Source organism: Heliangelus exortis, chromosome 1, assembly GCF_036169615.1.
Source record: "Heliangelus exortis chromosome 1, bHelExo1.hap1, whole genome shotgun sequence".
NCBI lineage: Eukaryota > Metazoa > Chordata > Aves > Apodiformes > Trochilidae > Heliangelus > Heliangelus exortis.
The window spans coordinates 129,464,807-129,479,794 of record NC_092422.1 but is presented as its reverse complement, the minus strand read 5'-3'; the positions used below and the strand labels follow the sequence as shown (position 1 = coordinate 129,479,794).

The following is a 14,988-nucleotide window of genomic DNA, read 5'->3' as shown; positions in this document are numbered from 1 at the left end:
AGCTTCCATGTTGGTTTTCCTCTGTTGTGCCATTCATTACTCCCTAGGCATTTTCTTTGCTTTTAGAGGAAGGAGTAGGCCAAAGGCTTCAAATATTGCTGGATTGACTATTCAAACAATGAGCCACCAGAAGAAGAACATTTGCAGTGTAATGTGCTCTCTTTGGTAGCCTCATAAAACACTGGAATTGTGCTATGTGTTCTTAAATAAGTGTAACTTATATTAGAATTAATTTCTTGACCTAAATGCAGCCTTTCAACAATTTCAGTTAAATTGTCTTTAAGGTTGGAGCTTAGTGATTTTTATTTCAGGTGGTTCCTTATTTTGGTCCTTTCCTTTTCCTAGCATCTGCACCCAGATGAAAGATTCTTCAAAGGCATTTGGCATTCTTTTTGACAAATTCTGGCAGGTAGAGAGTTAGATTTTAGTATGTGGTCTTTTTTCAGGGTCCCAAGCAAGCCACTTCTGATAAGGCAGGCAGGTATTTCATTTCTAGAAGCATCCCAGGGCGACAGTTGCTCCCTGACAGTTTGCTTACAGAAATGTGTTTCAGAGCATTTTTAACAGAGTCAAAAAAAATCCTCCCTGTTTTCCAGAAGCTGTGATTTTAGTTTGGTACTGGTTATCAGCTTGTGTGACTCTGACGTAGGAAGAGTATTAAATGATTCCTTTCTGATGTTTTCTGTAAATTTAAATGTGTTCTGAGGCAACCAAAAGCACTTTTGAAAATCTTTATTTTTCAGTTCCAAATATAGTTCAGATGGTTAAGAAACGCAATAAGAATGTATTTAAAATGTTGTTATTTTAAAAATAGTTTATCAAGAGAAATACAAGGTGGAAAATTCAAAATAAATCTAAGTTCTCTAACGTATCTTTTTCCTCCATCTAGTTTGTGATGAAAATCTTTGTTCTGAACCCCCTATGAATTGCACAGATGACATGATCCTTCTGAAGGAAAAAATACCTGGGCAGTGTTGTCCAGAATGGCACTGTGGTAATTACTGCTTTTTTCCTTAGTCACTGCTTTTAACAAATACTAACAATCAGTCAACTGACTAATACAGTTCTCTTTTTCTCTTCTCAGAATGTAGCTGTGAAAACACCACCATGTTGACCTGTAAACTGGTAAGCATGGTCCTTCAGAATTTTTTTATGAATGGGGTTTAGCCCTCTTACTCTTCCCCTTCTATTTGTTTCAGTTAGTTGTAAAGGGTGGTAAGGCTGAGCAAGGGCAGGCTAGGACTCTGTGTCCCAGTCCCCAGGTCGAGCATGTAACTGCATCAAGTTTGTGCACAGTGTTGTCAATTGCTCCCTGGGAAATTTCACTCTGTGTGTCTTCTGATGTCAAAAGAAAGAAAGCAACTCTAATATTATTCTCTTCAATGTTGACTAAAAACGATATGCTAAGAAGTTTTCCCACTTAAATAATTCCCAATTTTTTTAACAGTTAATGAGGAATGAACTTTATGATCATATGCATCATCTGGAGAATTGTGTCATTTTTTGTTAATCATTTTGACTTTTGATTAAAATGATAAAATTTAGCTGATATGAGGAGACAAATATTTTGCTTCTCACATACTTTCTCATAATGGGGGCTGTGATCTGGAAAATGACTATGATTGAATGTTCAAACTCCCATTACTACCATAGTGACAGGAATATTTTCCCTATCAAATGCCTATAGCTTGTCCTTCCCTTCCTTTTATCTGAAGGGTGCATAATATAAAGTATAAACAGGGGGTACAAATTTGAATAGCTTTCACCTGTCTTTTTGAAGAAAACTCAGAGAAGACACCCTTTTGCTAATACATTTATTATTGAAATAACTTTGTGTCTCAGGAAATATTGATGTTTAGGGACTCTGCTATTTATATGCATTCCTAAAGAAAATTAACTGCTTTGTTCCTCTTTAAAGAGATAAATGTATTGAATAACTCTGAACATGCTCCCATTCCTTGAGTACTTTTCACTTTTTCTCATTTATGAAAGGAGGAATGGAAGTGATGAAAGTAATATTTTATATTTTTAGAGAAAAATAATCTGTTTAGCACTACGTTTAATTGTGCTTTGCAAACTCTTTTATCTCTTTATACTCAGGGAGAAGTTAAAAAAATAGACAGTAGTGTTTCCAGTGCTTGTGGATGCGTTCACTACTTTTGTGGTAATGTTTTCTTATTCCCATCTGTTTTGGTTTAGTTTTTAGTAAAAAGGTCATGCAAAGAAGGTGGAAGTAGGACCATAATAACCTCCTCAAGTGTAAAAACTCTTTCATGTCGTTTTTTTCTGGTGTCTACCCAGTTGTGGGATTATGCTCTCCATTCTGTATGTGATGCTGTGTCCTGCAGGGCTTGGGACTGGTGTAAAACTGCCTGTGCTTTTAGGGTCAGGCAAAGTCTCTCTGGTGAGAGGCAGATAGGAAGCAGGTTGTGAACCATAGCTGAGTGTGAGCAGAGTGATTGCTTCTAGTCCACTGGTGAGTACAAATCAGACAACATCTCACCTGAGCAGCAGACTTGTCCAGCCAACTTGAGGGCAGGCACCTCCTCTTAAGAACAGACCTGTGTTCTCTTCACTCACTTTTCAACCCCACGTAGATTAGATTTCATCTGTACTGTGCATGAGGGATGCTGCAATCCTGACTGCAGCCCAGGCTAAACTGCCTCCAGGAGCAATGCACACATTTACAGTACAGCTTGAGCATATTTCTATCACACAGGTAACTGTAAACATACCAGTTAAATTGACAGAAGGCTGCATTTTGTGATGTGCAAAATTATTTGCACAGTGTACTTAGACCAATGATAAATATTAGAACTCTTTAAAAATAAGAGCAACAGATTTACTTCTTTAACTTCATTGTAGGAACACTCAATTTTTGGCAGTTGTTTCAGATTTTGTAGAACATTCTTAAGCTGGTTTGTACCCCCTCACCCCCTTGTTTGGTAATTAAAACCCTAAACTAATCAACTCTGAAAGTAAGAATAATTCACAGAGCATAGGACTTTGCATTACTTTTGTCTTCATAGTGATTTTTTTGTTTGATGATTATATTTTTTTTCCCTCCTGTAACATTTATTTCTTTTGGTGTTAGAGAAGGATGATGTGTGCATCTTCCAAGATGTCACAGTACTGAATCCTGGGCAGTCAGTGATTCAGTACTTGGATGGAGAACTTTGTTACACTGTCCAGTGTTTGCAAGAAAAAGATAACACCACAGGATACCATGCCATGCATTTTACAATGGTGAACTGTTCTCGGCAATGTGAAGCTGTGAGTATTCTTAAAATACAGGAATGAGTGCAACTACACAATTAGGATACAAGTCAAAGTGAAGATTTTTGCTAGTCCTGTTTGCTCAGCTAGAACCGGAGAATTTAACAATAATGATGTCTCCAGGGTAATTTTGAGAGGCAATTCCTAGCAGCATACATAAATATATTCATCTATCAATATTTTGTTTCTCCTGGAATTCTTTTTTTTAAATTTTTTTTTTTTTTTTTTTTATATTCCAGCATCAAATATATATCCCTTCCTCCAGTCACCATACTTGCTGTGGTAGCTGTCAAAATGTGTCCTGCTCTTTTCATACTGAGAATGGAACACTAACTGTGTATGAGGTAAGTGCTGAGAGAGAGAGGGAAAATAACAGTAATGATACAATAAACAGGTGTCTGACAGTCACTTCTTAGTTCATGTTGTGAGCCTTGCTTCATACCTCCTTACTGTTGGTTACACGCTTAGGGACTATATATAGTATATGATAGGAGAAATGTATGTTTATTTAAAGACCAGCTGTTTCACACAAGGTTAATACTTTATTTAATTCTATTGGGTTTAATATTTTCTACAAAGATATGCTCATCATTATTTACTCAAGGAACTCCAAGTGCAGGGTACAGTTCTTGTCACTCTGAGTCATACACTGTGATTTATGTGAGTTGGGAGCTTCTGAGCCCACATCAGGATTCCCATATCCCCCTATTCCCAGGGCAACTCTTCTCCTCATTCTGGTTTATATGGAATGGAACTATGCAAATTAAAGCACTAGGCTTCAGGATCCTGATGGCATATTCCACTATCCAAATACAAGGAGATTCAGGCGTGGCTATGACTTGGTTCATGCTTTCCATTGCTTCCAGAGCAAAAGAAACTATCAGACTATTTTTTTCTGCCACAGAGGTTTTTTGTTTTGCACTAGGGCATGCAGGCTGAGCAGTCTGATGGAGAGCAGGGACATGGACACAAGGAGGAGTAGCCAGAGCAGTCAGAGGGTGGTCTTTCCCTTTGCTGCCTATGGGTGGTTTGCAATAAACTTTCCATCATTCCAGTAGGTACAACATGAGGGCAGCACTTGTGTAGCATTTGAGGTTAGAGAGATAAACTGAAATATTTTTGTCTTTCCTGACAACGGTTTTGTTTTATGTATTCAGGAAGGAAGTACCTGGAGCTCCAACTGCACCAACTACAAGTGTGTAAAGACTGCTGTGGGGGCTATCATACTGGAATCAAGTGTTGTCTGCCCCCCTTTTAATGACACTGATTGTACAAAGGTTTGTACTTTGAGTGAGGTAAGTGACAGTAACTGATTGAATCTTGGCTTACACTTGAGAATGCATGCATACATCATGCACTTTCTTTAAACTGGAGAAGTGGTAAGTAAAAACATCTAAGTGAGCAATTTACAGTCTTCTTTTCTGTGTGCCTGTTTGGTTTTTGACTGAAAAATTATCTGTGAGAAATATGAAAGGCTTTTTGGATTTTAATGGTAACTGGTTTTAAAGTATTGTGGAATTTGAGTTATGCTTGGCACAGCAATCAAAAGTGTTGATCACTATGTCTTACTTTAGGTTGGAATAACACTTTGCCAAGTTTGCAATATACATACATTAAATAAATTGGCTCAAGCAACTCAGAAATGCTGAATATAAAAGTGGCCTACATCAGAAGTTCCTTAAATTGTGCAAAGATTATAAAGATGACAGAAAATATATACATCTCTTGAATTAAACTTTGTATAACATAAAAAACATGAAAGTGTATCTACCAATGTAATGTATCTAAAAATGTAAATTTTTACACAGCCATATAATCTGGTTTGAAGATTGTGAATACCTCCCATACATTACATAGTTGTTTACAATTTAATTCTAAGTTTAAGACATCTCTAACTTTATAATACTGCTTATAATTTTTGCACTTGCAGAGCACCGTATATTTATTGTAAGCTACAAATGGGGGGAAACATGGTTACCAAAGAGGAGGCAAAAGGCTGAGGTATTTAACACCTTCTTACCTCAGCTTTCAACAGTCAGACAGGGTGTCCTGTGGACAGATGGCTCTGGGGCTTGTAGAGAGAAATAAGAAGCTGAACAGCCCCCCTGTAATCCTGGAGGGAAGAGTTTGTGACCTGCTGAGCCACTTGGATCCTCACAAGTCTATGGGACAAGATGGGATCCACCCCAGGGTGATGAGGGAGCTGGGGAAGAGCTCCCCAAGCCGCTCTCCATCATTTACCAACAGTCCTGGATCACTGGGGAGGTCCCAGGTGATTGGAAGTTGGGGAATGTCACAGCAATCCACAAAAAGGGACGGAAGGAGGACCCAGGAAACTCCAGTCCTGTCAGCCTGACCTCAGTGCCTGGCAGGGCTGTGGAACAGATCATCCTGGGGGCAATCACACAGCACCTACAGGATGCACAGGGGATCAGACACAGCCAGCATGGGGTTAGGAAGGGCAGGTCCTGTCTGACCAACCTGATCTCCTTTTATGCTCAGGTGACCCACCTGGGGGATGAGGGGAAGGCTGTGGACTTCAGCAAAGCCTTTGACACTGTCTCCCATAGGATTCTCCTGGAAAAGCTGTCAGCCCAGGGCTCAGACAGGAGCACTCTGTGCTGGGTTAGGAACTGCTGGAGGCCCCCAGAGAGTGGTTCTGAACGGTGCTGATCCAATTGGCGGCCGCTCACCAGTGGTGTCCCCCAGGGATCAGTGCTGGGCCCAGTTCTGTTTAATATCTTCATTGTTGATTTAGATGAGGGGATTGAGTCCCCCATTAGCAAATTTGCAGACAACATTAATTTGGGGGGGAGTGTGGATCAGCTGGAAGGCAGGAGGGCTCTGCAGAGGGACCTGGACAGACTGGAGAGTTGGGCTGATTCCAACGGGATGAGGTTCAACACGGCCAAGTGCCAGGTCCTGCACTTTGGCCACAACAACCCCATGGGGAGCTCCAGGCTGGGCACAGAGTGGCTGAGAGCAGCCAGGCAGAAAGGGACCTGGGAGTCTGGATTGACAGGAAGCTGAACATGAGCCAGCAGTGTGCCCAGGTGGCCAAGAAGGCCAATGGCATCCTGGCCTGTGTCAGGAACAGCGTGGCCAGCAGGTCCAAGCAAGTGATTCTGCCCCTGTACTCAGCCCTGGCGAGGCCACACCTCGAGTCCTGTGTCCAGTTCTGGGCCCCTCAGTTCAGGAAGGAGATTGAGGTGCTGGAGCAGGTCCAGAGAAGAGCAAGGAGGCTGTGAAGGGATCCAGCACAAGTCCTATGAGGAGAGGCTGAGGGAGCTGGGGGTGTTCAGCCTGGAGAAGAGGAGGCTCAGGGGAGACCTCATCACTCTCTACAACTCCCTGAAAGGAGGGGGCAGCCAGGGGGGGGTTGGTCTCTTCTCCCAGGCAGCTCCCAGTAAGACAAAAGGGCAGGGACTTAAGCTCTGCCAGGGGAGGTTTAGGTTGGATATGAGAAAGAAATTCTTTACAGAGAGGGTGATCAGGCATTGGAATGGGCTGCCCAGGGGGGTGGTGGATTCTCCATCCCTGGAGGTTTTTAAGAAGAGACTGATGTGGCACTCAGTGCCATGGTCTGGGAACCATGGTGGTAGTGGATCAAGGGTTGGACTTGATCTCAGAGGTCCTTTCCTACCTGGCTGATTCTGTGATTCTGTGTGAAATAATACTGAAATAAATATACGTGTATAAATGTACAGGGTAATTAACATTTCTGCCTTGACTACAGATGACAAGTTTAGCATAAGTCCTACTTAGCCATTGCATGTATTTTAAAAAGTCCTCATTTCTTCTGACCCTGAAGAAGACATTCTATCTATAATTAATACCTGTTCTACTTTGACTTCATGCTTGAGTTTCTTCACTGGAATCCTTTTGTCACCATCTATTATGATCTTTCCTTAGTAGTAAGGTAAAAAGGTTCCAGTTTTAAAGACTGGAGCCCTAAAATTAAATTCCTTAATCAGTCTGACCTGCTTTTCAGAGATACTGAGTGTAGACTTGAATGAGAAGCTGTGGAGAAAATTCTTCAGAGGGGCAGCTCAGGATAACTTAGGAATATCTATTTAAGAGGCTGACTTTAAGTGCTAATTTGAGAAGTCCTTGAAAAACTTATTCAGTAATTTTTCTGTAACGAGGTAAGAAATACACACTAGTATGAAAAGATGGAAGCTTTAAAATTTATTTTATCTGTTTCCATACAAGTGCTATTTATGTTCAGTTGTGTGCTGTATATGCAGTTCTGGCCTAGGCACTAAACTTGTGGGCTTGTGTTTCTTTCTTGTACCCATTCTGATGGGTTCTGACAGCCCCTCTGTCTCCCTCTCTCTCCCTCTCATGCTCTCTCTTTGTTTGAAAAGGACGTTTTCTTCACTTCCCTACTTTTTTACTTTCTAGCTAACAAGCAACTTTAGCAGAAATTAATAACAAAGACCATAACTGAGAAAAAGAATTGAGCATAGCAACGACAGAGCACTGAACAGGCTGCCCAAGGAGGTTGTGGAGTCTCCTTCTCTGGAGACATTCAAAGCCCCCCTGGACACGTTCCTGTGTGACCTCCTGTAGGTGACCCTGCTCTGGCGGGGGGGGTTGGAGTTGATGATCTTTTGAGGTCCCTTCCAATTCCTACCTTTCTGTGATTCTGTGAATGGTGCTGAAATTTTGCAGTTAATGTCTATACACATACATGTATCTAATGTTGTGAAGAGCTACTAAATAGACATTTTCCCCTTGGCATACCATCAGTGTAAATACTTTCACATCATCAGCAAAGTTGCATACATGAATTTTTAAAATTAGCCTAGTGATTCTCAGTGGTGGCAAAACAGATTGTAGGGGCTCATTAAAAGAAGACTAGATCAGATCAGTGATGAGTTCATATTTGATGTCAAAAGCTGTAAAGAATTTGTGAACCAAACCTTCAGCTGATACATAACTGTGTAATTCCCTTGATTTCAGTGATTCTGTTTTTTATTAGCTTAACATCTTTTAAATATGGAATATCTTGAAATACCATTGACCTTTACAGTGGGCACAGTCTTTTTTGATATATTCTCCTTTTATTTTTCTAGAATGGAGGAATTGTGCAGATGTTTAATGATGGCTGCTGCAAGACCTGTAAGTGATGAAGGCTGCAATATGTGATAGTTTGCCTTTGGTTTTGGAGGGCTTGTGTTTTAACCTCAGTCGCTGGGACATAAAGAAGGAAAAAGCATGCAGTCCCCATCAAATCACATAAAATTGTTTTAGTTACCTAACTACTTGTGTTAAAAGGTCTTGCTTCATTTGGCTGCTGACTTGGTGATTTATAATATTATTGTTCTGGAGTATAACCAAATCTCTCCAAATATAACTTGTGGAAGATGAAAAGTTATCTAGATTGAGATGATGACAGCTTTCTATTATTAAACCATTGTATAAATGATTTTCACCATAAAAGATAAGGATTTCCACCCCTAAAATTTACTCCTAATTCAACGACATTGAATTCAATGACATTCTCCAAACTTACTGATGTATTCTGTGTCAAGAATATTTTCAAGGGGCAAAAAACCCAGGAATTTTTAAAATTTTAAATCTGAAATGAGGAAAAGTTATCGTATAATGAAGTAAGCAACCCTTATATAAAATTAACTTTTTAACATCTGGGTATACATTCACATTTTCTGAGTGTGTAACTTCAAAGTATGATGAATTATGATGCAATCTTATAGAAAGGTTTAATAATTTATGCACTTTCAAGTTGATTGAGAGAAAATTTATCTTCTCTGCAGTTTTTACTAGGAAAGGTTTTATTGCTAAGGTATATAATTATGTATATATAAAAATAAAACACTTTTGTGTAAAACTAATTGTGTCAAGCAACAACCTGCTGAATGTCACAGAAAGACCCTCTTTTTGGCCTCTTTTGTGTTCAATATTAGAGTTAAAACATAGAAGTAAATTATTCTTTGGATATTTTCACAAACCTTTACTTAGTAATATTGAATAGGAACTCACAAACTCATAACCATATACTGCACAGCTATTAAATAAAATCCAGAAGTGCAATGTATTGTAAATAATTGGCCGTATATGGCTATATAAAGAAAAATATTCATATGTATCAAATGCAGAACAATATACAAGTTTCCAAGTTGTGCAAAGCTTTGAAAGTGAACTGCAAATTTTGTTTTGTTGTATCCAAAACATAGAAATTAAAAGCAATTTTAATACAGCAGAATACTTTTTTGTCGAATGAGAATCAGCATAGAAAAGTAACACACCAGAAGTGTGCTAAAATCTTACTAATCAATATTTTTTAATCTTGAAAATTCTTGAATTGCATCCCTCCTCCCCCTCAAATGAGGTTGGCTTCATTGAGAAAATTAGTCTAAAGATTTAATAGCTACTGTTTTTCTGTTGATCAGAAAGGTTGATAATTTTGGCCCTATTCTGTGGTCTCAGGAAAGGCATTGTTATACTTCAGAAATTCTTGCTGAGGTGGCTGGTAAAAAACCAGATATTTTTCATACAATCATAAGCTTTTTTTTTTTTTGCTTTTTTTTTTTTGCCTTTTTTTTTTTCTCCCCAACTAAAAGCATGTGCCCTGTGGTGAAAGAGTTAAAACCAATGCTTTAATAAATAGAGCTTGCAACACTCTGGGGTTTTAATGAGAGCAAATAATCTTTCTGAAAAAGGTTGATTCAATGCATGCCATCTGAATGCATATATTTAATTCTTACCTTGCCATAGAGAGACTCATTGCAAAAGTTTGGTTTACAAGGAAGAACCCTTCCAGTTCTGTATTAACCGGGAGTAATAAAGTTTAGGCCATCTTTAGTGAGACTTGAAGAAGTTGTAGTGTTTCTAAATTTGGAAGACTAACAGGAAAGTTCATAATCTTTTGCTAAAATCAAAATTACAGTTGGCAGTGTAAGAATTAATGACATGTTATTTATTAAAAAAATGTTTTTATTTAATGAGAAACTTATATTCCTAATGATTCTGCCAGGTTCTGGATTGGGTCTATTATCCTTTGCCATTAGTCCAGTAGTGCCTACTGGTAGTATTAATTGTGAACCAGGTATTATTTTTAATAATGTATTTCCTTTTATCATTTACAATTGTAGTATGCATTGCTTGATATATGCATATAGCTGTTATCACTATTAAATATTACAATCAGTTAATGGTACTGAGAGATGCTGATTCCAGTCAGCCTCCCAGATCAGAGGTTTTCTAAAGCCCAGTTAGGGTTCACTGCTCAGCACCTGTCAGAATTTGGTTCATACACTTATGGGATATGCTGCTGATGCTTCCTCCTCCTGTTCATTTCTGAAATTAGTTTTAATACTTGAACTTACTGTACAGGGTAGTTTTAAAAAGAAATGTTACTTTAAAAAAATATTATCATCCTGAATACTGTTAATATGAGATTCTGATTGCAGGACTCTCATGTTAATGACTGAACCATTTTTCCCTTACAGTAGTGCCAGAATGTGCATTATTGCCCAGTTTTAGATTTATGCCATATTTCTTCCCTTGTCAGAAATAATGTGTTTTATGAAGTTATAAAATGTTGGGGGTGTGCGTATGGACATATAATTACAACCATGCATTAATAAATACTCCTTGCACTAGAAATTACAGATTGTTTCAGAACTGTTGCATTGTGATCATAATTCTTTGCTTTTAAGGATAGGTAAGTCACAGAATCTCCTTAATCAGATATGGAGTGATTAAAAACACATCTGACACTGAATGCTTACCTTAAAAAGTGAAGGCAGGAGAGAGAGCAGCAGGGTATAGCAGCAGTTTTCATTAGACATTGGCACCTTATATACTGGAATGTCATATATCTATCTATAGGGCCTTTGTATCCTATCTTATGAGTACAAAGATTGCATACTCATGCTAGCAAGCACTTTCTAATGGAAATATCACAGGGCTTTTTACATGTTCCTGAGGAAGGAAAATCAAGATGCTGTAGGCTAACAGCTTTGATCCTACAGCGATCTGCTAGTTCAGTATCAGAATCTTTAATGCTGCAACGCATAGATTAAAATGCAACTGTACTCTACAGCCAGCCTAATTTTTAAATACCCACTGGAGCTGTGGCTGCAGAATATTTTGGTTAGTCACAGCTCATTTATCTTATAAAAGTGGCCACGTGCTTCTGGGGAACAGAGAAGTTGTTCTTTTTATGGACACCTAACCATGACAACACGTGCTGAAGCTGGAGAAACTCTTCTGAGTAGTGTTTATTATTTTATATGCTGGATGTCCAGTGGCTGCATAGCAAAACTAAGGAGATGATTTTGATGGGTGGTGAAATAGGAGTTCTAAATAACTATTGCTTCACAGAGAGTAACAAAAGTCTGATGTAGAATGCAGCATGAAACTGCACATAAAATTGCAAATAAAATTGTTTCAGTATTATGATTTTAATTATGCTAAAGATGACTTTGCATAATACAGCTTTATTTTTCAAATGGATGAAAAATGCTCCTATTAATATCTCCCAGAATGCACTTAAAATGCAGTAGTTCCCTAACCCTAGATCTTCATGTTGTCTCAGTGCTATATGCTTCAATTCTGGTCATAAAAACTTCATCAAATTTAGCAAATATATGCTGTTGCTTTCAAAGCTTCCTCAAAGGACATCTTTCTCAAAAATATATTTAAATTATTTAGTTCTATTTAAATTTTAAGCATTCAAAATATTGTTCTGAAAACTTTCAAAAAAAAGAATCAAAATATAATTTACATTCAGTATTCCTGTTAAACCGTAATTAATTAATTACTACCTCAAATTACTTAAGACAACTTTTTTCTATTTGGTTATATTTGTATTGCCATTAAAAATCATATTAATATTTAATACCAATCTGCATAGCTTAATGAGCCACTTGACGCCTCATATGTGCCAGCTATAAAACCAATAACTGTACACAGGAAGTATTTATTACTATTTAAGATTTTTTTTTTCTAATACATTATTTAGTTATGGGGGTAATAGTTTTAGTGTGTACATTAATTAAAAAAAGTATTTAAAAAATTATTTAGTAGTTTCAATTTCTAGTAGAAATATAGTAAAGAAAATTTATTGATTCCATATGAATTTTCTGTATTTTAACAGGCAAAAAAGAAGAAAGGATTTGCCAGAAAATGACAATAAGGACAACCATAAGAAAAAATGACTGTATAAGTCACAGTCCGGTAAGCATAAAAGACCTGTGTTTGATGCTGGGCCTAAAGCATAACAAATTGAGTATTAAGAAGTGGGTTATAAGCAAGAAAAAATGCCCCTATCCTTCTCAAAAGCAGACCTTTGGCCCTAGGAATGTTACCTTATTCATAAATGGAGTAAAATTGGCTGCTCCTATGTCTGAAAGACTGAGCACTCCTTCATGTAAAACCATCTGGCTTCACATGAAATGGTTTAACAAGTCCAAGTGCTGGTTCCTGCATTTTGGTCACAACAACCTCAGGCAAAGCTCCAGGCTTGGGGAGGAGTGGCTGGAAAGCTGCCTGGTGGAAAAGGACCTGGGGGTGCTCATTGACACCTGGTTTGGATATGGCCCATTTGTTCACAGACTGTTTGGAAGAGAGAGGATCAAAGCATCTTCCATGTCTCATATGCCTCACTTGCATAAGAAATAAAATTAATTTAAAACTATCACAAAAAAGTCATAACACAACTAAGGATTCGATTTTGGTATCCACAGCACAATATTTTGTTCATGGTTAGAACAAATGAATCTTAGAAGATAAAATAATTTTTAAAAGCTCTTTTAAAATGTAAAATTTGCTTTTAATCACAGAGATGTTTGACATGTAATTTCTTTATAACAAAACTTCAGTTTTTCTTTTACTCATAGATAAATGTGGCTTCTTGTGATGGAAAATGCCCATCTGCAACAATTTTCAATGTCAATATTGACAGCCATTTGAGGTTCTGCAAATGCTGTCGAGAAACTGGAACACGTAATCTGACTGTGCCCTTACGCTGCTCGGGAAATGGCACTGAAATCCTGTATGTCATTCAAGAGCCTATAGACTGCTCATGCCAATGGAACTGAACATTACTGGTCCCCCAGTTATGTTTTATAATGTAACTTTTCACAGATTTAGTAAAGATGATGCTGTTTCTTATCCTTCAGATTTTCTTTCTAAATATAGGCATGTATAGAAAGAAAAACATACATCCATTTGAACACAGTCTAATTTACTCATCATTTATTTCTACTCAGTGGCTTTCCAATGAGCTGTTGAAGTTAAATCTGTGTTTCCAGTGTTTTAAATTTTTGGATTACCCGGGGTTCTTTTCTTTTACTAAGAAACTTCCAGTTGAGAACCATCACCGCTCCCATGTATAAGTGGGAAAGAAGCATATTAGGGTTTTGAGAATGACTGAATTAATTTATTAAAATGTTAGTGGGTTCAACTGAAACGTTCTTTATCTTGCTGAAAAGCCTATGTTTTGTCTATTAAGCTGTTGGCAATGACTGGACTCCATTTAGTCAGTGAGAAACACCACAACTGTGGTCTGTATATACCTGTCATATATATTCAGAGCATATAGTAGAATCATGGTAATGTCTTCAAACAATTATCACTATGAAACATGACTAGGCAAAGGCTGAAGAGTTCATGCTTTTGTGCCTTTACTAAAAGTTCATAAAAGCTTTTTCTGACATGAAGGATTCTATTCTGCTGGTTTAAAAATTAAAGAATAAGCCATTGTGTTATCAATAAAATAAGAAACAATGCTTCATTTGCACATTATTATATGCATGGCAGATATTTCTAATTGTTGTAAACACAGCCTAGAACCAAAATACTTTTTGTTATTACTGTTGGGATTTAGGGCAAGGGGGAAAGGATTTAAACTGAAGAACAGGTTTAAATTGGATATCGGTAACGAGTTCTTTAGCATGAGGCTGGTGACACTCTGGAACAGACTGCCCAGAGAACTTGTGGATGCCCCTTCCCTGGAAGTGTTCAAGGCCAGGTTGGATGAGACCTTGAGCAACCTTGTCTAGATGAGAGGCATCCCTGCCCATGGGAGTAGATAATCTTTAAGGTCCCTTCCAACCAAACCCATCCTATAATTTGTGTAGAGATACTTGTCATGCAGGCCAGAATTGAAAAATAAGTCATAGCTATAGTCATAAAGTTTGTTTACTTACACAGCAAATTAACAGGACTACTTTTAAAAGAAAAATACATCCTGAGAGCCTTTTAATTTATTAACATAGAGATAGGAATCTCATATTTGCAAGTGAGCTTGGCCCAAAACTTCTTAATGAATTTAGCATATGATAAATTACTTCAGAAAGCTCCTACAAGACAACATTTTTCCATATAATGACTGAACACTTGATGTGTTTTGGTTGAACAGCTGTGCTTTTTATAAGCAATGTGCTTTTCTATAGATTTAGAACTGTATTTGTAATTAAAGAGAAATTAATAAACATTCTTTTGCAGACTGATAATAAAAGTGTTGATGCAATTAATTTACTTGTGCCACTAAAGATGAACGATACTGCAAAATCTTGGAAAAACCTGTAAAATTAAAAGCAGTTATGCTTAAAATTAACTTCATGATAACCTGTAATAGGAAAAATGGTATTGAAATATCTTTTTCCCACTTACCTATTTTTGATTTTTAATTGCAACAGTCAGTAAGAACTGTTACAGGATCCTCCCTGAAGCCTACAG

The 14,988-nt window shown here is 37.6% G+C and overlaps 1 protein-coding gene across 1 annotated transcript in view; it reads left to right on the top strand.

Annotated features, from left to right (window-relative positions):
• Positions 1-14,767, top strand: part of OTOGL (otogelin like) — a 96,767-nt gene extending 82,000 nt beyond the window's left edge. Inside the window, 10 exon segments of the mRNA XM_071766079.1 lie at positions 890-994; positions 1,085-1,125; positions 2,101-2,164; positions 3,095-3,273; positions 3,516-3,620; positions 4,434-4,553; positions 8,355-8,400; positions 10,277-10,348; positions 12,404-12,483; positions 13,146-14,767. Coding sequence (XP_071622180.1) covers positions 890-994; positions 1,085-1,125; positions 2,101-2,164; positions 3,095-3,273; positions 3,516-3,620; positions 4,434-4,553; positions 8,355-8,400; positions 10,277-10,348; positions 12,404-12,483; positions 13,146-13,346 — 1,013 coding nt within the window. The 3' untranslated portion in view covers positions 13,347-14,767.
• Positions 14,768-14,988: the final 221 nt, after the last annotated feature.